The sequence below is a fragment of the Peromyscus maniculatus genome, chromosome 2, assembly GCF_049852395.1.
Source record: "Peromyscus maniculatus bairdii isolate BWxNUB_F1_BW_parent chromosome 2, HU_Pman_BW_mat_3.1, whole genome shotgun sequence".
NCBI classification, from domain to species: domain Eukaryota; kingdom Metazoa; phylum Chordata; class Mammalia; order Rodentia; family Cricetidae; genus Peromyscus; species Peromyscus maniculatus.
The window spans coordinates 134636345-134662472 of record NC_134853.1 but is presented as its reverse complement, the minus strand read 5'-3'; the positions used below and the strand labels follow the sequence as shown (position 1 = coordinate 134662472).

General features: G+C 44.0%; 3 protein-coding genes across 16 annotated transcripts in view; 1 reads left to right on the top strand and 2 right to left on the bottom strand.

Moving 5' to 3' along the window:
* The window catches only part of Atpaf1 (ATP synthase mitochondrial F1 complex assembly factor 1), a 29273-nt gene extending 20246 nt beyond the window's left edge, over positions 1-9027 (bottom strand). For 2 of the 12 annotated variants that reach the window (XR_013049288.1, XR_013049289.1), the window contains exons 1-3: positions 8749-8923; positions 6111-6326; positions 1514-1622 (exon numbers count right to left, since the gene is read on the bottom strand). Coding sequence is in view for 7 of the 12 variants with exons in the window: in XM_042271628.2 (XP_042127562.2) it covers positions 1514-1622; positions 6111-6326; positions 8749-8894 (471 nt within the window). In the remaining 5 variants the exon portion in view is untranslated. Of the gene's footprint in view, positions 1-1513; positions 1623-4321; positions 4828-6110; positions 6327-8608 lie in introns of those variants that run through there. The other 10 variants (XR_013049290.1, XM_076564801.1, XR_013049287.1 and 7 more) reach the window with 9 other exon arrangements.
* On the top strand, positions 4912-10239 carry Tex38 (testis expressed 38). 3 transcript variants are annotated; one of them, XM_016005138.3, is made up of 3 exons: positions 4912-5031; positions 7044-7638; positions 9494-10239. In XM_016005138.3, exons 2-3 carry the CDS (start codon positions 7590-7592, stop codon positions 10096-10098), a joined length of 654 nt encoding a protein of 217 aa, XP_015860624.1. In that variant the 5' UTR covers positions 4912-5031; positions 7044-7589; the 3' UTR covers positions 10099-10239. The 3 variants fall into 3 exon arrangements, with proteins under 3 accessions (XP_015860624.1, XP_042127566.1, XP_076420918.1); XM_042271632.2 differs by lacking the exon at positions 4912-5031 and adding an exon at positions 6392-6872; XM_076564803.1 differs by lacking the exons at positions 4912-5031; positions 7044-7638 and adding an exon at positions 8982-9120.
* Positions 10240-13007: 2768 nt separating this feature from the next.
* Positions 13008-26128, bottom strand: part of Efcab14 (EF-hand calcium binding domain 14) — a 38432-nt gene continuing 25311 nt past the window's right edge. Inside the window, exons 8-10 of the mRNA XM_006986605.4 lie at positions 22858-22969; positions 21490-21609; positions 13008-16460 (exon numbers count right to left, since the gene is read on the bottom strand). Coding sequence (XP_006986667.2) covers positions 16285-16460; positions 21490-21609; positions 22858-22969 — 408 coding nt within the window. The 3' untranslated portion in view covers positions 13008-16284. The remainder of the gene's footprint in view (positions 16461-21489; positions 21610-22857; positions 22970-26128) is intronic.

The following is a 26128-nucleotide window of genomic DNA, read 5'->3' as shown; positions in this document are numbered from 1 at the left end:
ACCCTATTTGACCTGTACTGACACGCCCGAAACCATGTCCCCAAATCAATCCTTCCTCATTAAGGTCATTTCTGTCACAGAAACATGGTAACAACTAATACACTTCCTCTCTGAAAGGGCCAGAAACAACTAAAAGTGGCTCCAACCTAGCTAAAGTCTCTCCTGAGTTCGTTCCGTGCATCTCCCAGCTTAGAAGTTTTCAAATTATAGGTTGTGAAATCAGTTCAGTGGATTGTCATCACAACTTTTTAGAAAATGAAAAATAAGAATGCACTCCCCAGGCATGATGGCTCACACCTGCAATCTGAACACATGGGGGGCTGAGGTGGGAGGATGACTGAGAACTCAAGAGTTATTAATAATTTCCAGATGAGACTGGTTTACAGAATGAGAACTAGCCTAAAGATAGAAAAGGAATGGATTGGGGTTGGGGATTTAGCTCAGTGGCGCTTGCCTAGCAAGCACAAGGCCCTGGGTTCAGTCCTCAGCTCCAGAAAAAAAAAAAAAAAAAAAAAAAAAAAAAGGAATGTATTACATATCACTGGTCAGTGATACACACATAAAAAATGTGTATGCTCTAACATATATGTGTATTCTAAGTAGCAATGTAAATGTATTTCCTACTGTGGGTTATAGTCAAAGAGTTTGGAAAGCCTTGTCCTAGATTATTATACACATAGCTACCCACATGCTTTCTCCAGCTTTGACTGCTCAAGGATCACAGTGACTAATGATATATTAAGTTCTTTTTAAGGCCAGGGACTGAGCTGATGATACCAGTTCATTCAGTCTTTAGCATGATTCTGTGAGGTAGGTATTATTACTATTTTGAATTCACAAGTAGGCAAAACTGAGGCTCAGAGAACTTATATAATTTGTCCATAATTACCTAGCTGGCAGCTGAAAGCTCTGATTCAGTCCCTGGCATGTGGATCCAGAGCCTGTCTTCTTAGCAGGTAAGTTACCTTATCTCTACTTCTTCAACTCAATTGCCCCTACAGTCATGTATACATACTTGCATGCATACACACCTATACATAACAACAAACAATAAAAATAAATAAATCTTGCTGGGTATGGTGGTGCATGACTGTAATTCCAGCTCCCAGAAAGCAGAGACAAAAGAATCTATGTGACTTCAAAGCCAGCCTTGTTTACATGACAAGTTCCAGACCAGCCAGTGATAGACAGTGAGACCCTGTCTTTAAACCCCGGACCTCCACTGTAAACATTTCCCTGCTCCCTATAGCCCAGTGCCATGTGTACACTGATTTGATCACTAGACTGCATTCCCTGTGAGCAGGCATCATCTTTCCATTCCTCTACATTCCATCATGACTACAGGATCTTGCCCAGAAAGAACAGGATATACATTTACTGATGGAGAATGAGTAAAGATCAGATGTTCAGGTTACCACCTTCTCATCCATCAATGAGATCACTTCAAGGGTAAGGGCTGGGAGGAATGCTAGGAAACATATAACACACACAAAAAGGACCAGGCAGGCCTTACCTTCTGCTCCACACATTTGATAAAATCACTTTGTTTGGAGTGCCCCACTGGTTGCTTCCGAAACTCACTGCGCTTCTCCAGGCGGGACTCAAAGGCAGCTGGGTCAGACCTGACCAAAGGTAAATCAAAGGGTAAAGCACCTAGGCCTTTCTGGATTTTGAAATAACAAGGCATCATAGGCCATGTCCACAAAGAAAGGACACAGGCATTATGAGGGTGTAGGGTTTGCTTTCAGTTGTTAAGAACGGGGTAAAAGCCTGGAAGTCAAGAAAGTGGAAAGCAAAGCCAGCTGGTCAACTAGTTAGGCCTCAAGGGATCAGTACATTTCTTATCTCTTGCAAGTTATTCCCAGGTGATGCAGGGCTTGGTTTCTCAGGTCCTTAAAACATTATAGGTATTAGGCTACTCGAGATAAAGAATACTTTGAAGTCATATTGCTGGGTCAGCTCTGCAGGCAGGAATCCTGTAGCATGCCTACTAGGTGTTGTGCTTTTACCTGAATATAATTCTTGGTGTCTCCCTTTATCCCCACCCTCAATCCTGGGCTCCAAGTGGGTGCTTTGGGAGAAGAGTTAGGACCTGAGTATCTCCCTGACTTATCCTCCAAAGAACCTGCAGATAGAACATCAGAAATGCATCTTTTATCTTAAAACAGGGATGCTCTTTTGGCTTGAAAGCTAGGCTGGGGCTGCCAACATTATTAGGAATACGTCAGAATGTGAGGCTGACCATGAGATGTTTGGCTTTGTATGCTGAGATGAAAACATTATCCCAGCTACTTGCCTGGGAGACACACAACCCCATGGGTGAGGAGACAAAGACATCTTGTTTAACTTTTTGGTAGACCTTCATAGTCCAGACATTATAGGGTGCCCCCTATTCCATTTGGATGTGACATCAAATGTCACTGTTTTCATTACTATGTAGATGGAAGGACTGGGTAAGCCCGGCTAGCAGCCACAGATGTACCTGAGCTTGTCACGGTCAATACATAGAGAGCACAGGGGCACCCTGGGCAGCAGAGCTCTTCCTGGACTCCAGGGACACAGAAAATAGCTAAGACACTGTCCTTACTTACTATCTAGTTGGAGATATGTAAATATGTACTTGGGCACAACTGATAATTATAACAAAAACGTGCTCAAACTTCCCTAAATGATTGAGGCGGTTTCATGACTGTACTTTTGGCTGTGTTGTTGTTTCCCATATTTGGAACACTTCCCCTCCCTCCAATTATTTTAGAGCTAGACCTAGACCATACTATTTGAAGTTTTGATACTAGATCAGGCTAGACAGACTGGCAGGAACTAGGGTGTGAAAGCTTTATGTGGAACCCTAAGCAGTTTGGACACTGTGCAGAATTCAATGGGACACTTTCTGAAATATCAACATGTATAAATATTGGTAGGAATGACCTAGAGGAAGGAAGGAAACCTTCCTTATTATGGGCTCTTGAGAAAGCGTGAATGGAACTGCTAAGTATTCAGAGTGCAAGTAGACATCTCTTTGGAGATGCTTGTGGGTAAAAGGGATCAGAGAGAAATGGGTGGAGAGAACTGCAGGTCAAAAAACTATTTTAAAATGACAAATATTAGCCGGGCGGTGGTGGCGCACGCCTTTAATCCCAGCGCTCGGGAGGCAGAGCCAAGCGGATCTCTGTGAGTTCGAGGCCAGCCTGGTCTACAGAGTGAGTTCCAGGACAGGCACCAAAGCTACACAGAGAAACCCTGTCTCGAAAAAACAAAACAAAGACAAATATTTGAGAATATCTAGTGTTTGAAGGGAAGAAAAGTACCCATTCATTTGTTCCACCATTGCTTCACAAAGTGTGAGAGATCATCATATTCATGGTAAAGTGGATGGGTGGAGGCTTCCAAGACTAGAAGTGGTGAATGAATGCTAGTTAGAGGATGATGTCCACATGAAGATGAGGACGATATTAAGCGAGTGGAATTAAAATGAGACAAAACGCAGAGAATTCACAGCCCTTAATGTCTGTCTCCTTTCATAGTTGCCTTCCTGTACCACCAAACTCTCAAAACCCCTTGCCATTTCGGACCTTCAACTCTTCCACCTGGAACAAGGCACCCACTGTTCCTATCTTAACAGCCATGACCCTACCTACCCCACTTATCCCCCTCAGTGCTGGAGATGGATCTCAAGGCCTTCCCTGTGCATAGCAAGCAAGTGCTCTCCCACTAAAGTACACCCTTCCATCTCTAGGTTTTACCTTCTGGAAGCTGAAACATTAGGAAGCCTGGTTTCCGTCTGACAAATCCTAACCAACCGTGTGACCTCCAGCAAGCCTCTACCTCTCTCCAGACCGCCTCCATTACCTTAATGAAAGGGTCAAAGGGCGATCCAAATGTAAGGCCGTTAGTCTCTGCAGCACTTTTCTCACTCCATGCAGTCAGGGCCCTAAGCTGGGAGCCTGGGAACCTGATCTCTTGGTCAGGCATCTGCTGATTCAACATGTGACCTTGAGCAAATCAAGTGCCTTTTCTGAAGGCTTCGCTTTCACATTTCTACACAGGGGACAACTCTTGGAGCGGTCTTCCTCATAAGGGCTTTAGAGTTCACCTGAGCGTTCTGAGAACTAAGCACAAGCTGTGGGAAGATCCCAAGGCTCTGCAGAGACCAGCGATGTGACCTCAGGCAAGTGACCTGGCCTCTCTGAACTTAGAAACAAACTATTGGTATAGTGGGGACAGTACAAGCCCACCAAGTAGGGTAGTGTAGTAGCAATGCCGGAAGCTCTGCCCGCGCCGCGAGTCCCAGCCCCCAACCCCCAGCCGGTCAGGACCGCACCTGCGCAGCTGCTGGATCTTGTCCCGGTAGCGGTCGTAGAAGGGGTTCGCTTCCAGCTCGCTGACCCCGCTACCGTCTGCTCCCCCCGAGGGCAGGCCGGAGCCCCGGCGTACCGGGAACACGCGTAGCTGTGCTGGTGACACGAACCCCAACCCCAGGGCGCGGCTGCGCACTGCACACAGCCCCCGGTAGAGGCCGGCCACCTGCAGGACCGCGGGGCACGCTCCACCCGCAGCTGATACCACAGCCGCCATGGCCGCCCGCGCCTCCCCCTCCTCCTCCTCCGGAGCGTCAGCCTCGGCCCCCGGCCCGCGCGCCTGCTCCATCGCCTTCAAGGTCCGCGACGCCGATGCTCCGCCACCCAGGTTCCGCGCGCGCAAGGTTCCGGGTGCCCGAGTGGATAAGGGACAGTGAGGCTAAGGGTTGGTGGCTCTTGTCTCTGCCCACCCGCTCTGTGCGTCTCCTCCCGGGAGTCTGCCGGGATTCACGTCCTCCCTCCCGGGACCAGCAGCCTCTGCGCGCCAAGCTTCTTCTGAAAAGCTGACTTGGATCTTCGGCTTCTCACTGGGCTTGCCCCTTTTCTAAATTTACTTGGCACTAGCTGTAACAGTTCCTTTAGCAGCAAAGGATGTTTGAACATCACAGCTGAAGCTTCTCTTTTTTGGTTTCTATTTGCAGAAGGTCCTATTGGCCTTCATAATACCTATGAAGTAGGTATTACCCTCATTTTACAGATGGGAAAGCTAAACTGGCTACAAATCGTTGAGATACCAAGTTCCACCTAAGAGCTGAGCTCTTTTTAAAACGCGTTGCCTCTGAAGTCTGGGTTCCTTCTGGTTCCTGGCATTTTTTTTTTTTTTTTTTTTTGGTTTTTCGAGACAGGGTTTCTCTGTGTAGTTTTGATGCCTGTCCTGGATCTCGCTCTGTAGACCAGGCTAGTTTTGAACTCACAGAGATCCGCCTGGCTCTGCCTCCCGGGTGCTGGGATTAAAAGCGTGCGCCACCAATGCCCGGTTCCTGGCATGTAATTGAACTACTCTCAGAGATACTAGGAATTGTCCTTGACAAATCTTTATTCAGGCTCTTTTTTCATCCTTAGAATGTGTCGCCCCCCTCCCCAACTAAAATGCCACCATCTTCACCTGCTGAACATCATCTCCGTCTCACCAGCTGCCAGCATGAGTGTACCCTATGTGAGGGCAGTCCCATGGAAGTCCTTATCTGGGCCTCAGTTGATAGGAACCTCTCCTGAGGCAGGAACAGCCTCCAAACTGTTCAGTGCAGCCTGTCATTAGACATCAGACTCCCAAGGCTGGAACAACGCAGTGGGTGATTTTGAAAGTCTCACTTTGCTCCCCTGTACCTGGCTCAGAATTCCTGGGTCAGGATTCTTGCACGTGTTGTTTCCTCTGCCCAAATACTGCCTCCTCATCATCCACAACTCAGTTCAAATCTCAGCACTTCAGAGATACCTCTCTTAAAAAAATTATGTGTGTTGAGGTTGGGGGAGGCAATTGTACGGCAGTGAGAAGACAGTCTGAGGAGTAGGTTCTCTCCTTCCTTCTTTCCGTGGGTTCCAGGGATCCAATGCAGTCACCAGGCTCACATGGCAAGTGCCTTTAACCTGCTGAGCCATATCCCCCTCACCCCCTTTAGAGTCTATATTTACTCTACTTCACCCTGTTATCTCACTCTACCTTTTACAGAAGTTATCATTATCTAACGCTTTAGGTCTGTGGTGGTTTGAGGGAGAAATGTCTCCCATAGACTCAGGTATTTGAACACTTACTTGGTTCCCTGTTGGGGGAGGCTGTGAACCTTTAGGAGGTGGAGCCTTGCTGGTAGACGGATGTCACAGGGGCAGGCTTTGAGAGTTCGTAGGCTTGCCTCACTTCCGGTTATTGCTTTCTGTTCCTGCATATGGATAAGGATGTGATCTCTCAGCTTCTTGCCCCATCCACCTGCTACCATGCCTCCCCTGTCATTACAGACCCTCTTTCTGGAACTGTAAGACAAAAAGATTCTTGTTCTAAAAATTGCCTCAGTCATGGCTTTTTTAATTTTTTTGTCATAGCAACAGAAAAGTAACTAATGCAAGCACCGTATTTTCATAAATCCATGGAGTTTACATTTTAGTAGAAAAAGATAAGTGACAGTGCTTGTATGTAGAAAGAACAAAGGAAGATGAGGGGCACAAATAGGGAGATTGCCCAAGCAAGAGATCTGTGTGAGATGAGGGGCTGGTTTATCTGGAGACTTGCAGGAACTGACTAGCTCAGGGGAACAGCAAATGCAAACGTGATTTTACTGTTGTGAAAGAGTGAGAGGTTGTCCCAGTGGGTGAGGGGACAGAGGTAGAGATGGCACTGAGTTGGGTGGTTAAACTGATCAGGGCTTTGGAGGCTGTGGTTAAGAACTGGCTTTTAAGCTGAGTGAGATGGAATGTTGCCATAGGCTTTGAGCAGAGGAGTACATGGCCTACTCTTTCAAAGGATCGTCCTGACTGCTGGAATTTGCTCCAAAATGTGGAGCAAAAATGGAAACTTCCAAGGTGAGTAATTTTCCTACTTTAAAACCCAAGATTAAGTATAACTTAATAGATAGGCAAGGAAGGATGTCAACCAGACTGTTGGGTATGTGAATCTCAAGTTCTGAGCTGTGTTCGAGCCTGGAAGTATGAAGCTGTGAATTACCAGTGTATTTGTGTTCTTTAATGTTACAGATGTGGATAAGCCCACCCAGGAGGGAATGGAGATAGAATGCTAAAGACTAAGCCCTGGAGCATGCTAACACTTAGAGACCAGGAGAAAGAGGAAAACACCAACAAAGGAGGAGCAAAAACTGTGGGCAATAAGGCGGAGCCAAGGGAAAAGGCATTCTGGGAAGAACTCTGTAAAATAGTGCCTGCTCTGGTTTGAATCTGAAATGTCCTCAACCAGCTCATGTTTTGGGGACACTTGGCCCCCAGCTGGTGGCACTATTTTGGGAGGCTGTGGAAACTGTGAAGAGGTTGGGCAGAAGAAGATCACAAGAGGCAGGACTTTGAAGGTTATGGCTCAGAGCTTGCCTCTGGCTCTGCACTCAGCTTCCTGTTTGCTGAAGTATGAGCAGTGGTCTTCTGCCACATATTCCTCTGAGGCTGTGGTGTCCTGCCCACCCACATGGGACCAAGCAACTATGGTCTGAACCCTCTGAACCAGGAGCTAAATGAAACCTTTCCTCTTTACACTGTTTCTGATATTTAGGTCATAAAAACAAAAGTAACCAAATGTGTCTCAAGGCACAATGGGGGCCTACAAAAGGAGTAAAACCAAAAGGTAAGAATTCAGGCTAGAACCAGTTGGTGTCTTGCTGTGGGTTTTTTTTTTTTCTGTATGCTGTGAATATGTGTTGCTCTGATTGGTTGATAAATAAAACTGCATTGGCCTATGGCAGGGCAGGATGGAGCTAGGTGGGAAAATCCAAGAGAGACAGGGAGGAGAAAGGAGAGTGAAGCAGACGCCAGGAGAAGCAAGATATAAAAGTACCAGTAAGCCACAAGCTACGTGGCAAAGTATAGATTTATGGAAATGGGTTAATTTAAGATATAAGAGCTAGCTAGTGAGAAGCCTGAGCCATTAGGCCATATAGTTTGAAAATAATACAAGCCTGTGTGTGTTTATTTTGGTCTGAGCGGCTGCGGGACCGGGCAGGACACAGGAAAACTTCCAGCTACAGTATATCCTCCTGTGAGTTAATTTAGGCTTAACTCACAAGGGTTTTCTAACTGAGCTACCCATAAATGGATCAAGTTGCCTTAAGTAATAAGCAAGGCTCTGGCTTCAATAGATGCTGGGGGATTGGTTGCTGGGTAGGTGAGACCTGTCTCCACAGGGCTCAGGGAGTTGAACTCAACAACTCTAAGTCTCTTCTGAGAAGAAAACTGAAAGACTGTTTGCTACACAGCCAGGGGTTAAGCTGAGCCAGGAAAGGTACTCAGTGGTAAGATGAGAGGAGCAGCACTCTCAGGGAGGAAACAGCATGAGCAAAATTCCCAAGGTGGTGTGTGTGTGTGTGTGTGTGTGTGTGTGTGTGTGTGTGTGTGTGTGTGTGTATGTAGGGGGGATGTCTGTTGGGCTGGCCAGAAGGGAATGGAGTTTGAAGGATGAGGAGGGGGTTAGGTTGGAAAAGGATGCAGGACCAGATAGAGGAGAGCTCCCACAGGGCCCGAGAACACCTGCCAGCACTTGCTGAAGGAAGGAAATGAAACAAATAAAAGAGATTGTAAGAGCCAAAGGAGGTGCTCACTACTTGGTTCCTTTGAGCCAGTTTTCTTCTGACAACTTGGACCAAGATTTGTAGAGGGCAGGCATGCCCAATGCTCTGTGTGTTCTCTGTCCCAATCGGCATTGGGTAAGGTACCCAGCGGTGTTTCCTTAATCACCAACCGAGTGGTTAGCTCCTTGAGAGTGCCAGGGCCCTTTTCTGGGGGCTCGCTCTCCTGGCTCACTGCAAGGATGAGGGCAGACAGCTCTCCTGGTGGCCCAGTCCTTGGTAGAAGCAGTAGGTAATCGTTTATGAGATGCCGCTGCATGGGTTCCTCCCTTCCATTATCAGGACTACTCCACAAACATGGCCCCTGGAATGCCCAGTGGACAGAACCTGGTGACCTTTCCTTTAGAGAACAATGAGGCCTGGGCCTTCTGAGGACTCCTATTGGTGGAGAGATGTGAATTTCCTCTCCCCAGAGCGACAGGCTGGGTGCCAAGGCTGACTGACCTCTATGGATTCTCAGAAGGAGGACCTGAGCCTTCCTGGCAGTAAGTGCACCATCTCTAGTCCCTGCCTCTCACTTTGTGCTCTTAGGCATGCTGACAAATAGTTAGGGAAAATATTTTGCATGGCTGGAGGAATGGTGGCTGCTTGGAGTGCTAAGCAATTAGATGACAATCTGTTCTAGAAACATAAGGACTACTGGAAAGCTGACTTAGCTCTTACCATTTCCAGACCCAGTGTTTCTTATCTGTAAATAGCTAAAATGATCCCTTAAGTAACTTGGAAGTCTAGTGTTGAACAAGAGAATGAGGAGGGAGGGAAGGAATTGAAAGAGTAATGGTGACGAGGTCAAGGAGAGGAATGAGAAACAGCTCCGAGCTTACATGAGTGCATCAGATTTCTTTCTCACTGCCTTAGTGTGGATCTCCTTGTGCGTTGGATTCCTGGGGCTGTGTTCCTCGCTAATAGGCAGCTGCATTCTCTTTCTGCACTGGAAGAAGAACTTGCAGAGAGAAGAACATGCCCAGCAGTGGGTGGAAGTGATGAGAGCTGCCATGTTCGCCTACAGCCCACTGTTGTACTGGATAAACAAGCGCTGTCACCATGGCATGAACGCAGCCATCAACACTGGCCCTCCCCCTGCTGTCACCAAGACGGGGACCCAAGTTCAGAATCCAGATTCTCTGTGGGAGCTGAATCTCTCTGAAGGCGGAAACTATGTTGTGCGAGACAGCAGTCCCAGGGGAGAAGCCTCCAGTCCCTCGAAACATGTTCTGGTGGTCCCCAAACAGCCCCGGTCTTCAACAATGCCACAGCCTTGGACTGACTCCTCACCCCCAATTCCCATTTTTCAGGAGGTGCCCTTTGCCTTGTCCCTCTGCAACCTACCTCCCATGCTGAACCACTCTGTCTCCTACCCTTTGGCCAACTGTCCTGAAAAGAATGTTCATTTCTCTTCCCTCCCCAAACTGGCCCACGGAACAAACTGCTTTAATGCCAAGCCCTTTGCTTCTGAACTGTAGTCTCCTCTCATTGAGGGAGGGAGCTGCAGGTACCAAGGCTCCTTTTGGTGGAAAACAGAGATACCCTCAAGGAGTTGGTTATTGACAAGGCTAGAACTATCTGGACATTACATCATGAAAGATTAAAAAAAAAAAAAAAGGGTCTAAGTCTCTCCTGTCTCACCTGTTTCTAGAAGGGCAATGTCTTGAGTATGTGACTGTAGCACTTTGCAAATCAATCTGGTCACGAGTTTCACCGTTGCATGTTCTGGGAACTGGAGTTTAGCATTTGGGAGACTGGACTCAATATTCCTCCATCCAGTATTCAAGCCCAAATGAGTGCCAGGCTCTGACTTAGGCCTCCAGGCACTGCGGTTCAGCAGGATGGGATGGGAAGCACAGCTGCCACAAGAGGATAGTTGTTGAGGGCTGGGTGACCCACACTGGCTATGTCATAGGCCTAACAAATGCCACTACAGTATAGATGGACTGTTATTTGCCATGTATTGATTCTTAGCTCGCTGTCTTTGTCCTTTATTTCTAATATTCCCAAGAACAATGCCAAATGGCTGTTCTTCTGATCCTCCTGTTAGAGATGCAGACTCAGGTTCTCAGGGCATATGCCCTCCTTGTTGCATAGCCAGCTCTCCAGTTCACATTTTCCTGGCATCTAACTTCCTAGCATTTCTACTGTACCCCATGGTATATTTGCTTAGTCATGTCTTGTTAGAACAGTTTGGTTAAAAGCATTAGTGTGTGGGGGTTGCCATTAACTTGACTGGCAGACTGGTTGATCAGAGTATCTTCTAGAATTACACCTAGTTTGTATTGTATACTTTCTTTCCTCCTTTCTTCTATTTTCTTTTTTTGAGATGGGGGCTCACTATGTTCCAGACTAGCCTGGAACTTGTGTATGTTAGGCTACCCTCCTGCCTCAGTCTTCTGAGTACTGGATTTCAGGTATGTATCCCCATACTTGGTTTTATTGCTTAAATCTTTCTTTAAATGTTTCTTTAATTTTATGTGTATGGATGCTTTGCCTTCATGTATGTGTGTTTGTGGAAGCCAGAAGAGGGCATTAGATGCCCTGGAACTGGAGTTAACAGACAATTGTGAACCTCTATGTGAGTGTTGGGAATTGAACCTGGGTCCTCTGGAAAAGCAACCAGTGCTCTTAACCACTGAGCCACCTCCCCAGCACCATTTATATTTTTCCTAAAAATAAATATGATTCCTCAAAAGTTAAGATCCATTACATGGGAATGTCAACACCTCCTGAAAAAGTCCTTCAAGGACTGACAAAGATTACCACTACCTTTTTGGTTCAGTTTTGAGATCAGAAGGAGTGGCTCAACCATAGAATAGGAATTTCTCCTTTTCATCCCCCTCCCCCCAGTGCTGGGGATTGAACACAGGGTTTTGTGCATGCTTGGCAAGTGCTCTACCGTTGAATTATGTTTTCCCAGACCTCCTTTCACTAGGGAAATCAGCCAAACCCATGTTTGTAAATGATGGTTTATGTATAAACTGCTTTGAGTGGAAGGCTCACTCAGATTTTGTGTATGTATGGTAAGGGAGAGACATGGGGATCCCCAGAACTTGGTAAATTTGTAATTAATTTCTTTATGTGTATATAAAAGCCCCAGTCCTGTCTATACAAACTCTTAGCAATGGATTTTAAGCCCTCTCCAGCCCCCCAAGTCAACAGACCATTTTTTTAAACCATGCTCTTTAAATAGAATCTGAAAACATAAAACAGGCCTACGTGGCTCTTCTAATGGACCCCAGCCTAGGCTCATTCTTTGTCCTTATCTTGCTCCCTCTCATCCTGAATATGCCTAAAGCCTGAGCCCTACAGCCTTCACTGCTCAGGTCAAACACTGTAATTCTTTCATGTCTTTTTTGAAAAACAAAAAACAAAACAAGCAAACAAAAAAAAAAACCAACAATGAATTTCATTCAGGTTGCTTATCAGTGGCTACACTACTTAAGAAAATAAATTTCCCATCCATGACAATCATGAACTGCATTTAAGTTAATGTTAGTTATGTCAGGGAGGGGTGGGGCCTCACGAATGAGCTTTCTGATCCATGATTGGATGCTGGCAGGCTCAGTCTTGTGTAGATAATCACAACTACAGTGGGTCTGAGAGTGCAGGAGCCACGTCAAGCTCAATGTCAGTATTCTACTCCCCTACTTCCTCCAGCTTGTGTATTCTGTCCACCTCGTCTTCAACAATGAGCCCTGAACCCGGAGGGGATATATACATGTCTCATTCACGGATGGACATTTAACCCTCACTTTGTGTGGTTATGCGTTTCTGTAGTATGGCCTATGACCTTCCCAGCTTTCCTTCAGGCTTTTGACTGAGCTTATGATACTAGGTCATGAAATCCCTCTTGTGGAGTGGGCCTCAACTCCAAACAGAAAATGGCTGGTTATTCCTGTACTAGAACTGATATTATTGTACCAGTAGGCACATCTTGCCTGGATGGTCAGTAGCACTATGCACAGGATCCACAGCTGACTGTTGATGACTTTTCTACCCCAGCAGCTTAGAGAACACCTTCATGCATTATGAGGGCTATCCATCAGGAAGGAAGCTTCCTGCCTAGTTCCAGCTTGATTTCTGTCCTGTGAACAGAGTATGTTCAGCAAAGGAATATTACAGGAGGGTCTTACAAAGGGGTCTGGCAGGCAACCAACAGCAGAGACAATTCTTGCATTTTCTTTTTTTTTTGTTAGCTTCAGGAGCCTCCTTGACAGAACATTGGAATTCCTAAGGTGGATTCTTGAATACTGTTTTGTGACACTAACTAATAGCCTTTGATTTCAAGAGGAGGTAGCAAACAGTCCACACAAATAGGGATTAAAGCAAGTTTTTCCCTTTAATAATCAGGGGAATCAGGGAATATTTCAGTCAGACACAGTGAGAGAAAGGAAATGTTTTATTTAGATAAATTAAAATGGCTATATTAATAGGAAATCAGTAAAGCTCAAATGAAGTCATGGAAACCTTGAATCCACTCCCTAAACAGAACCAAAACTGCTTATACATTACCAAAATAGCTCCATTAATATAAAGTAGATTTACATTTCTTAATATGAGAAAACAACAAGGTAGGTTAGGTTCATATAACAAACAATACACGCTCTCTCAAGTCTCAGGAATACCCAAATGTATTCTGGCTTGACTGTAAGAGAAGGGACCACATCTAGATGGTTGGTAAGGAAGCCAATGAGGTGTGCAGCAAGCAAAAGCTGTCACTAAAAACAACTCAATAGGCCATTATGAGTGTGAGCCTATCAGAGTCAAAATCTTTAGCTGTGACTGCTGAGACCAGAGGGGGGGCTGATAGGGCCGTGTCCAGCAATGACAAAGAGAAAGCTGAAATGGAGGTGAAAAGAGCCGGCAGTGAAGTAAGACTGTCCACTCTTCAGCTCTTGCATTAGACTCATTCTTAAGTGCCAAGCATCGTTCTGCTCCTTAATTGCCACTGCAGTCGTCTTTAAGCTAGGTACTTTTTTTGAGACACGATTTCACTATGTAGCCCGGACTGGACTAGAACTCATTATTTTCCTGCCTCAGCCTCCCAAGGGCTGGGTTATAGGCATGTACTACCATGACTAGCTAGAGGAAGGTTATTCAGTAAATATTACGCTAGATGATACACAGCAACAAAGCAAAGGGCCAAGGAGAATGCTTTAAGAAACTAAGGTGGGAAGCACTAGAGAGCTGCTGACTGACAAGGCCAAACTCACCACCACCATCCAGTTCTTCTCTTAGAGGTGATCTGTGGCTGGTGAAGCTTGACAAACGCAAGGCACTGGATGCACAAGTTAAGACAATATACAAATGAACACCCCAATCCTCACTGAGGGATAGGCTTTTGGGGCTCCTAGGCCAGTGAGTCTGTCCAATTTTTAGCAAAGGAGGATAAGATACCTACCTCTACCCAGGAGATCTGGTAATGCCTCCGGCAGGATGAGAAGACCGTTATGGATACCTGTGGTCAACTCGGTGGGGGAGGGGACAACACATGGCTCAGGGGTGATGCTGGCAGACAAGCTTGAAGGGGAAAGAGGAGAGGAAAGACCAAGAAACAAACCCTGCTTCCCCACGGAAAAGCATACACCACAAAGAGTTAAGGTGTCTTGAAAGTATCTGCCTACAAATAAAAACTTGAAACTAAAAAGGACAAGCTACATTACCCTCAGTATATTTCATATAAATCAGTTTTCAAAAAAAAAAATACCTTCCAGGTACAGACATACTATTTATAGTACAATATATACAAATATAGCAGAATAATTCAATTTATTGCTAGAACTTTATTTGGTTATTACAAAATCTGTAAGGGTATATATCTATATATTAAAAAGAAGGGGAGTACAGAAGGCAGCCAGAACAAGAGTTACCTTCAAGTTACCTAAAGTGCCAGGATAACGTTGAAGTATTTTCAACCTTTCCAAGAAAGTGAGAGCATAGATGGGCAAGGCAAACGTTAAGGCAAAAAATTTAAAGAGGAAGAAATGTGAGATAAGAAGACACATGCACAGGAAAACTTTATCTTGCCTTCACTGAGTTTTAATTATGTCTAGGGGAAAAAAAAAAGCCAACACCAAGCTGAATGTCATGTAAAGGAAATAAAATACAAAAACAAAACAAACCGAAACCCAAACATCTTTAAAGATTTAAGGGTACTAGACTATCCAGAGCTCCCAGGGCAGCTTGAACAGAATTCAGTAGGAATGATCTGTACTAAAGAAGGCCACATCACAGCAGCTTCTCCAGAGTTTCCCTGACTGGTACAGCAAAGTGAGGTTCTGTGTGCTCTTCACTTATGTTGCCCAGAGATGCTAAGAACAACACTGGGAGTGTTCTCAACAGACAGTGACATTGGTGACTTCCTTCTAGTCAGACCTTTCATGACTTGCCCACAGAGTATGTACAGGGGGAAGCATTGTACTCGCTTTTCAGATCTGGAAAAACTGCCACCATCACCAGGAGGCCCCTGCTCCAAGCCTGCCTGCTCACTGTGGCATCCTCTGGACAGAAAAACCTATAGCTACTTCTGAGTGGACAACTGTGAGGAAAGAATATGATTTCACATTTTATTTGACCACATTTTGGCTTTCGGCATCCTGCCAAGAAATAAACAAGTTCTCGGTTAGTCCAGAGGTAAAATCCCAAAGGATGTTGTTTCCCGAGTCAAAAACTAGAGCTTTTCTCTAATGCTCTGGACAATGAATTTGACATAGTGACCAAGGACATGAGCCTTTTCATTCTAGACTAGAGATGGTGCCAGAGGGAGACAGTTACCACTTTAAGGTGGTCTTGAGTAGGTGGATAGAGAAGACAATCTAGCTTGCTTGAGGGGAAAACATAATTCCCCACTGATTAACTTTTATGCTCATAAACTCTGAAAGATAATTAAAAATGAGGGAAATCCCAACATGACTTCTCTGGTTCTTATGTTAGGAATAGGAGCAATGACCCAGAATCTGACTTTCCTGAGCCTGGAGCTGGCACCCTCTGCACAGCTCCCAGGATCTGATGCCCCAGGCCAAACAAACCTTGTGGTGGTACCAAGGCTTTGAGGGTTACCTTAAAGAGACGTGAACAGTTTCAGCTACCACCCAGAGCAGACTGTCAATTACTTAAAACAAGTCATTTGTTCATCCTGTTCAAAGCCATTCTTCTGACTTTCTACACAATATGCACAATCTCTCTCTCATTTTATATATTTACAAACAGAAAAGAGTCATCTTTCGAAGAAAAGACATATTCTGAGGGGCTATAAAGTGCAGCTAATTTAAGGCAAATTCATATGAAATATAAACAGTGACTTATTATCTCTATATACACACTTTCCAGCTTTAAAAGATAAGTTCTCTTCCCCTCAAAAACAGGAAAGAGATAGAGGGCTTTATTATTTTCCTCCTGGCAACTTTTAAGTTACAAGATCTTACTGGCTTCAGGAAATCATAGATTTCCAAACATCATATTATAAGTAAAATTTTTTTTTTTAAAAAAATAACTTTTTTTTGATAGAGTTTTCAAACAAGTTAAAAGGTGGCAATGTGTCTGCTACAGTAGTGTGAAAGGCTGGAGGGCTGATGGGTAAGTCGGTTTTTTTTTTTTAAAGGTAAGTAGATTTTAGGTAGTCCAGTGTACACATCCATTTCAAAATATGCCTGATGATACTAGATACCTAAAGCTACTCTTAGCTCTTGGAAGGAGTATCTTCCATCTCCATTGGAGTCAAAGGCTCTCAAGCTCTCTGGTCTTGGCATGGCAGAACCTAGGGAATTCCAGATTTCCTGGTAGGTCAGCATCCCCTCTGCATCTTGACCAGCCTTGTGGAATAAATCCTGAAGATCTGTTAAACAGGAATTAAAAAGCAGACATTTAGATGTTTACGCACACAGTTAAAAGTAGCTTCAGCTGACTTCAAAGCATTAAAGAAAAGCTACTTTGTCAGGTGTGGTGTTGAATATCTTTAATCTCAGCATTTGGGAGTGGGTGGGTAGAGGCAGTCAGATCTCTTTGGATTTCAGAATAGCCTACACAGTAAGCTCCAGGCCAGCCAGGGCTACATCCTGAGATCTTATCACCATGCATACAAACTTTTCTCCTGCAAAACAAAACAATCCTCTCAACTTTGCTTCAAAAAAAAGTTATCTTTGGGGTTGGAGAGATGGCTCAGAGTCAAGTCTCCAATCAGGTTCAGGGGACCAGATGCCCTCTTTTAGCCTCCAAGGGCACCCATTTCAATACCTAGCAGTCAGTTTCCTTCCTCCCCCCCCCCCCCCCCCCGCCCCCGCCATGCACACAGTACTAGTTGCAGATTTTGACTCCAAAAGATAACATCTTAAGATGTCATTAAATCAGAATGACCGGGCTGGAAGATGGCTCAGTGGTTAAAGTGCCTGCCATCATGCAAGCGTGAGGACCAGAGGTTGGATCCCCAGAATACATTCAATTGCTATGCGGGCATGGAAGCCGTTCTGTAACCCAGCCTCAGGAAGTGGTGACAGGATCCCCAGAGCAAGCTGGCTGTTGAGACTGGCCCTACCGATCAGCTCTGGGTTTGATGGAAAGCTCTGCCGAAATGAGACAGGACTAGCAATGGGGATGATTCCTGACATTAAACTGGGACCTCCAAATATATGTACATACACATATATGTATACAAGACCACACATGTGTAAACATGCACACACACCCATGCACAACTCCCACCCATGTAAACATGTATTTAGACACATACACAACACACAGGCACATGCATATGCACACGTACAGACATGAAAAAGAAAAAAAACAAGAGAGACTAATTTTGATCCTTTAAGAATAAGGGGAATACTATATGGCATAGCTTCTTAAACTGTGAGCTGCAAACCCATATGGGGTTACATACCTGAATGTAGGGGTCACAAAAAGTTGGGCAATAATAAACGATTTCTTAACATTAGTGACCAAATGTTAAATAAAAGTCATATGCTTAAGAAGTCTGAGGTGTTTCTCAAAGTGTCAGCCTGCACTGCACTGCATGACTGTCCTGACACAGAACACGTACACATGTCCTTGTGCCACACACCACCGAATGCTGCCGGAAGCACTTTGCTTTGGATGTGAGACTATTGTATGCTGTGAACTGCAGTGCTTTTATTGTATATATCAAGTTTTTTCTTCTTATAGGAACATAATGGTTTGTAGAAAACAAAGACTTTTAATATTTTCTTGCCATTATTCTTTAGCGTGTATCAAATCATGTATTGTGTTAGAATGTTTGATTTTTAAAATTGCTATTTGAGTTGCCGACTTGAGTTTCCAATTTCTGAAATGGTCCTAAAGATACTCTTGCTATATTGTACTACATATTTATGTGAGGTGGCATTCTCAGTACTGTCGATTATAAAATACAAAGATCAACCAACTTTGAAAAACACTGAAGTGTATCAAATATGGTTGGCTGCAAATTTTCATATTACCTAGTATGGCTCTTTCTAGACACTGTAACATTGTCTTTCTGGATCCAGAAATTATGTAGCTTAAGAATCAGGGACTTGGTAGGGAGAGAAACACAGAAGGGGGAGGAGGGTAAAATAAGTAAGGATATCTAAAAAAGCCAAAAGGAATAATATATTAACTATTTACCTAAACAAACAAACAAAAAACACTGTAATATACATATGTTTGTGTGTAAATATACATATATAGTTTAAATGAAATCTTCTCATCTGGGCTGATAATGCTTTTTTCAAGAGCCAAAGACTACCCAAGAAAAACCTCAACATCAGGCATAAGAAGTCCTCTTTTGGTTGGTCAGTTTTGTTCAAGAGACTCCCCAGAACATACAGGCTATTGCCATTGTCCTTGGTTGCCCCCCAGAGGTGGAAGGTAGTCCCTATTGCTGAAGACACTATGCACTTCAGACACAGAGTCTAGAGGCCCCTGAGTTGGAACTGACCTGACAGCCTCCTCACTAAGGACTAGCTTTTTTGGTACCAGAAGGTGCCAATCAAGCTTCCAAAGGAGGTAGCAACCAAGAGTTCTACCCTGCTATGATGCCTATGGAACACAATGATGACCAGCATGGCACAATAACCCGAAGAGTGTGTGGTAGAATGTCATTTTAAAGTGTGCTACGTTTGTTTATATTGCATTTGTTTAACTCTGTAAAGCTGTGATACTTTGCCTGTCTAAAACACCCGATGGGCTAATAAAGAACTGAATGGCCACTAGCAAGGCAGGAGAAGGATAGGCAGGGCTGACAGGCAGAGAGAATATATAGAAGGAGAAATCTAGGAAAAAACAGAGGAAGGAGCCAGAGAAGGAGGCCAGCCACGCAGCTACACAGCAAGCCACAGGTTAAGAGTAAGATTTACAAAGTAAGAGAACGGAAAAGCCCAGAGGCAAAAGGTAGACGAGATAAGTTAAGGAAAGCTGGCAAGAAACAAGCCAAGCTAAGGTTGGACATTTATGATTAAGAATAAGCCTCCGTGTGTGATTTACTTGGAAGCTGGGGGGGGGGGGGGAGTGGCCCGCAAAAAGAGCAAAAGAGAAAAAACGAACAACAACAAGAGTGCAGTAGTAGCAATGGATACCTTGACAGTAACCATCAGCTCTCTAACTGAACTTAAGATCTGCTTAAATTAAGAGGGAAATTATGCCTAGTACTAGAAACTTAGTTAACTACCCAGGCCTAGTGAAGTCATGGACCTTGGAGAACTTGGAACCAGCATAAATTTTAACAACACTCTAAAAATATTTGTCCTTATATCCACAGATGGGGGCAGTAGAAATTTCCTTTATCAAGGAAAGTTCTTTTCACAACAAACAGAAACCATTACAGAAAACCACAACCGATCAAAATGCAGAGTTGTGGAGCCCAGTCCCCAATGGATACAATCCCTCCTTCCTGCTGTCACAGGCCTGGCAGTGCAGCCGGTGAGACCTCAGAAGTCCCTGAGCTGGAAGAGCAGATGGGATACTTCCAGTCCCCAACACCAAATGGCTAGATGGACATTCATTCAACTTTATTGCATGTGCATTGGTGTGAGGGTGTCAGATCCCCTGGAACTGGAGTTACAGACAGTTGTGAGCTGCCATGTGGGTGCTGGGAATTGAACCTGGATCTTCTGGAAGAGCAGCAAGTGCTCTTAACCTCTGAGCCATCTCTCCAGTCCTCAAAACTCTTTTTAATAGAGAGTAAAGACAATGACTTTTCTTCCTCTCCAGAAAACAAAGGGAAACCACCAGAGGTAGGGAAAAGAAGAGCTTTTTAATTAATCGCAGCATGTAAGCAACTCATTCATTCAGCTACACATTTATGTCTACCAGGCTCTGAGCTGCAGGCTAGGGAGTGAATAGGACTGAGACTTTACGCATGGAAGCTAAGCTTTGTTTCTCCCCAGGGAATTTCAACAGAGTAGCATATGCTAAATAGGAGCAAACAAAACCAATCATAATGTACTGGAAGCACTACTCCAGACCTGGGAGATAACGTACAAGGGCGTCTAAGGTAAAGTGAAGAATCAGTGGAAGGCATGTGACCAGAACTGGGTGATTTTCCAGACAGCAAAAGAACACCAGGAGGCCTCAACATCACGATGAAGAGTAGAAGACATTACTGGGAACAAGGAAAGCATCATCCTATGAAATACAGCCTCTTATGGGTATTTATTTTGCTCATTGTCAAGATCCCAGAGGGCCCTGAAAACAGTCAACTTTGACTTGTTTTGCTAATCTCACAGAATTGTTTTTGTTTTTTCTGTCCTCTGCATTAGAAAACATATCCTGAAGGAAAGAAAGACTTTATTTGGAGACATGATCTCACTATATATAGCACAGACTGGCCTCAATTTCTTTATCTTTGTGCCTCAGCCTCCTGAGTGCTGGGATTAGAGGCATGTGCCACTGTATCTGGCTGAGACTGTATCTTATAGTGTATTCCCCTTCTTTGACTAAACACCTTAAAAAACATTGAAAGATAATATGGAGGCTTTGGAGTCAGCCTCAGTTTGAAGTCTGTCTCAACCAATTATCTGCTGTTCAGACTTAGGCAGTGTTCTGTAGATGGCCCAATAATGTGGATATAAATGTGTGTGTGTGTGTGTGTGTGTGTGTGTGTGTGTGTGTGTGTGTGTGCGCATTCCTGTGTGTTTGCAGTTACGTGGAGGTCAGAGGACAACCTCAGCTGTCACTCCTCAGGTACTGTCCATCTTTTAAAAATTGATTATTATTATTTTTTTTATAATTTATTTATTTGTATTTTATGTGGGTTGGTGTTTTGCCCAAATGTATGTCTGTGTGAGGGTGTGGGATCCCCTGAAACAGGAGTTAGACAGTTGTGAGCTGCCATGTGGGTGCTGGGAATTGAACCCGGGTCTTCTGGAAGAGCAGTCAGGGCTCTTAACTGCTGAGCCATCTGTCCAGCCCCCAAAATTGATTACTATTATGTGTGGGTGTATACATGTCACGTGTGAAGGTCAGAGGACAACTTCATAGAGTCAGCTCTCTCCTTTCACTTTAGTTAGTTCTGGGGATTGAACTTAGGTCATCAGGCTGTAAGTGCTGTTAGCCACTCAGCCATCTTTCTGGCCCTTGTTCACTTTCTGTTTTTGAGAACGTTTTTCTCACTAGCTTGGAACTCAACAAGTAGGGTAGGCTGGCTGGATACTGAGCCCAGGATCTGCCTGTCTCCACATCCCAGTGCTGGAATGATAAGAATGTGTGCCACCACACCTGTTTTTTCTTTTTAATATGTGTTCTGGGGATTGAACTCAAGTCTTTAACACCTGAGCCATCTCTTCAGTCCATTAGATAGGCTTTTGTTTTTAAACAAGAAAACATTAAAAAGCTGTAATTGTCACAATGTTGAACATTTCCATCATTAACATTACCTTTGATGCTAGAAATCCCTGGCAAGGAGATAGGTTTTAGCTGGGTCTCAATTTGGTCTCCAAGAAGGTGTGAAAATTTTGACAATGCTGACGGATCTGATGTGAAGTTCTGTACTTGCTCTGTAGCAAACACATACATCTTTATTACAATCAATTCTAATACCAAATTAAATTAGTATTGAAGGTCACCTTTGAGGACGATAGCATACATATTTAATTAAGAGAAGTAGCCAAGAGTTAAAGTGGCACAGTAACTGTGAAGTTGAAGGTGTGGACTGAGGAATGTTGTGGACAAGTGAGGAGGAATCAGCAGTACATTAAGGTCTGAAACAGAACCCTTGCTGAGGGTGAGTATCCCTAATTTGAAATGACCCCAAATCAAAAGCTTTCTGAGTACAGACACAGGTGGAAAACTCCATGTGATGGGTCACAGTCAAATAAAGGTGACCTAAAAATACCAAATAAAATTAACACCAGGCCATATGTATATGGATAATATATATATATATGAAACATGAATGAATTTCTGTATTTAGACTTGACACCAACTCAAAGATAACCTGCAAATATTCCAAAAAAATGAAAGAACCCCAAATTGAAAATTGTTACCATCATTTATGCTTAGATGCTAAGACTTAAGTTGGGTAAGTCTTTTGACTTCTTGGGAAATAGGCTGATAAGTCTGGTCTGGGGGCATGAGCCACTAGCTACCACTATGCTACCATAAGAATGCTATCATAAGACAATGTTAGGGGAAGGCCTTCAACGTAGCTCTGTTTCTCACAGGAGAGAATCCCAGGAAAGCTATCCTACATCTCCAAAGCTGAAGAATGCTTGGTGCAGGGAGGTCAAAGCCAACAATGTCTAGTACCTTGTTCTGTCCTCACAAGACCTAAATCAGTAGATGTTAATTAATGCATCTGATAATATTGATTAAGTGTGTCCTTACCTACAGCCAAGTGGCCTGTATTGAATAATTCCATCATTACATGTTAATGACTTTCAGGAGAACTAATATTTATTTTTAAGTAAATTTTATGCACTCACAATAACAGAAACGTAACATTTAGGACTGGTTTAATATAAGCTATGACAGTAACATTTTTGCCTATAATTGGATGCAGGCAGCATGGAGAAGTCTATTTCCAGCTAAACATTACCCGTTCTCCCCTTAATAGACTAGAGTACAAATCAAGTACAAAATGGGCTTTTGCTAAATGAAATCGAAGTGCATCAGCCCCATCTCGGTGCGCTCAGGCATCACTCACTCGGTTTCATCAGTGCTGGCAGACACCGTCCCTGCTCCCTGTGTGGGAGGCAGGCTGCCCAAGCCTGCGTGAAATATTCAGAAGTCAGCTTGCTGCTCACCTTCCTCTGCGGTCTCTGGAGGCCTGTTGCTTTCAGGTTTGTTTGTGAGAGCACTGATCAGCTGCAGTTTTTCTCGAAGCTTGGATACCTGAGAATTTGAATTATCTTCTTTCTGCCCAAAACAAAGATCAGATAGGTTTAAGGCAGAAGTGACAGCTAACTGGAGACTGCTGTATTCCCAGAACACATTTCACTGACCTTTACCAGGGCCCTCTAACATCAACGAACGGGCGGACAAATACCAGGGCTGTCTTTAGGGCAGTGCTGAGCTGGATTTAAGGCTAGACCATTAAGGGAACATTACGTTCTCCATGATCTGTTTCACTGTGAACATTCCACTGATGGGGGAAGGCATGCATATGTCAGCAGTAAAGAGAATGTGCCCTTTCTCAGGTGCCTGTTTTATACCCGCTTCCCAGATGATGGGGGACGCTCTTTTCTGGAGCTATTTTACACTAACTAAAAGACTGCCTCAGATATCACCTTGTGACCATGTCATCTGAAGCAAAACTTAAAAAAAAAAAAAAAAAGTCAATCAAACCACAAGTATTCCCCGGATCCGCCCAATATCCCTAATGTAATGATTCAACTGGTGGCAGGAACTGTCAGACGTGAAAAACAAGTTGGGGTATTTCTAATTCAAACTGTGACTCGAGTTTAACACCTTCCCCATCCCACTGCCTTCTTTCCAGCTTAATCTAGGATGGCATATCAAAAAACAGAATTAATTGCAAAGAGAGGTTTGCTTTTCCTGTCGTTAGTGTCTGTTTATTGTATGAAAAGGCCTGGTCCTCCGTTTAGAAGTGCCACTACATCTCATTTCTCATCCCCAGTGAGTTTACACATCCCTTCCTGTCTTTACTTCCACCCTAATAGCTACTATACAGTGGCTACCTAGTTTACTTAGGGAGATCCAATATGGACATATGAATGAAACTAGATACTAAATGCTTACTCCCAGGAGAAAATGAATCTGGCTGGGATGCTTTGATGAGATAACATGAAGAGACTGATCGACTGGCACGAAGTTATAAAAGTAAAGCCAAGAGATTTAGGCAGAAATGTGGTACTGTGTTCTGATCTGACTGTTAAAAATGTGAATTCCTGCTGAAATCAATACTATTTTCTCTCTCTCTCTTTTTTTTTTTTTTTTTTTTGGTTTTTTCGAGACAGGGTTTCTTTGTGTAGCTTTGCGCCTTTCCTGGAACTCACTTGGTAGACCAGGCTGGCCTCGAACTCACCGAGATCCGCCTGCCTCTGCCTCCCGAGTGCTGGGATTAAAATACTATTTTCTAATAGTAACCATCTGGGTATTTTGTGTGTGTGTGTGTTCAACATTTAAATCCTGGTTCTTAAAGTTTTCTTGTCATTCTCTCAGTGAGGTTTGAAAAAAACACACAGAAGCAGTTTAAAACCTCAATAAAAGCTCAGCCTATAATGCATCAAAATCTTAAATATATACAACTTTATCTAGACAATTGCTATGGATACAATTGCTAAGGATGAAAAAGTAAAGGTAGAAAGCTTTACACCAAAAGCTTCTACAGTGTGGCTTCAGCCAAGTTCATCTATGAACTTCCTATCCTCTGACCTCAAACACTGTGCGCACCTCAGATGACGCTGCAGGAAGTGTCACCTCTTTCTGGCTTTCCCTTTATCTTAGCAGGACTTAAAAGGGCTATGAAAGCGTTGGGAGTGCAGTCTAAATGTGAAATGATTTGTAAGCGGGACACCATTTTTAGATTATCTATGCCTCTGTCCCCTATCATTAGTTTAGATAACTGTGCTAATTAATTTTTGTCAACTAGACACCAACTAGAGTTACCTGGGAAGAGGGAACCTCAGTTGAGGAACTGCCTCCATTAGACTGGCCTGTGGACATGTATATGGGGCATTTTCTTAATTGCTAATTGATGGAGGAAAGCCCAGCCCACTGAGGGCGGTGAAATCGCTAGGCAGTTGGGTCTGAGCTGTATAAGAAAAGGAGCGGAGCAAGCCAGAGGAAACAAGTCAGTAAGGGGCCTTTCTCTGTAGTTTCTGCTTCAAGCTCCTGCTTTGGCTTCCCTTGATAATGGACTATAACTCATGTGATGTAATAAATGTTCCTCTCTGTGCTGCTTTCGGTCATGGTCACGGCAACAAAAGCAGACTGGGACAATACCTGTCTTAGTTGACCAGCCATTTCTTTGGGAAAGCCAACCTGATTCCTATGCTTTTCCACTGAAGTACTTACCAGACTTGTGACTAAGTATCTGTTCACAATAGGGGTCACATATCTATCTCACTCACTGTGGCCATCCCAGCTCCTAGTAAAGCGCTGAGCACAAGGTAGGTGCTTGGTGTGATGTTCATTAACTCACTAATACCCTAACTTACTAATTGCTCGGTCTTGGAGTTTATCACAAGAGATCAAATGCTCCTCTTAGAGGGAACAGCATAGAGATGCTGATGCATTTGTTTGACTTTATGGAAGCTTCCTGTTTACCTTTATGCTCTGGGCCTTTACAGTATCAGTTCTGCGGTTCACCAAAGACTCTCTTTCCACAAGTCTCAATCAATCACTCTTCACCTTTTTCTTTTTAAGACAGGGTCTCTCACTGAACCTGGAGCTTGCCATTTTCACTATGCTGACTGGCCAACGAGCTCCGGGAATCTGTCTGTCTCTGTTCACTCCCAGATTCATGCCACTGTGTCCAGCTTTTATGTGGGTGCTGGGATATGAACTCAGGTCTTCATGCTTGTGTGGCAGGCACTTGACCAACTGAGCCTTCTCTCCAATCTTGACACTTAATACTTCTTAAACCAATTGGTCAAGTTTATTGAAAGGATATGAACCACTTTAAACACAAATGGCAAAGGGGTGGGAGAACAGAAGAGAATGGAGACGGGCACCAGGAGACAAAGGGGAAACAGAAGCTTCTAAATATTTTAGCTACAACCTTTAACAATGAAGTACAAAGAGCAACAGAACTTCTACCTGGATCCAGGCTCAGTGTGATGCTATTAGAAGAAATAGTAGGACAGATGGACACTATTACCAACTATCTTTGCTGGATAAAAATAAGAGGGGGAGGGCAGAGACAGCAGGGGGCTTAGGTGGTAAGTTTTCACAATAAGCCTCGAAAACCCTTCAAGGCACATTATTCATCAAATCATTCAAAGTTCTCAGCTCTTACTTAGCTTAACTGCGTTCAAAAGGGCTTTAAAAACGAGGACTCTTTAATCTCCACAGCTTTGTAGTAAATTACACACTCTTATAAAGCAGGAGTGC

Excerpts from the sequence above, each read along its gene's own strand:
- Tex38 (XM_016005138.3), top strand. The coding sequence starts at position 7,590 with ATGTGTCTCAAGGCACAATGGGGGCCTACAAAAGGAGTAAAACCAAAA. Across the intron at positions 7,639-9,493 it reads AAAAGGAGTAAAACCAAAAG|TGTGGATCTCCTTGTGCGTT; the intron begins GTAAGAATTCAG and ends TCACTGCCTTAG.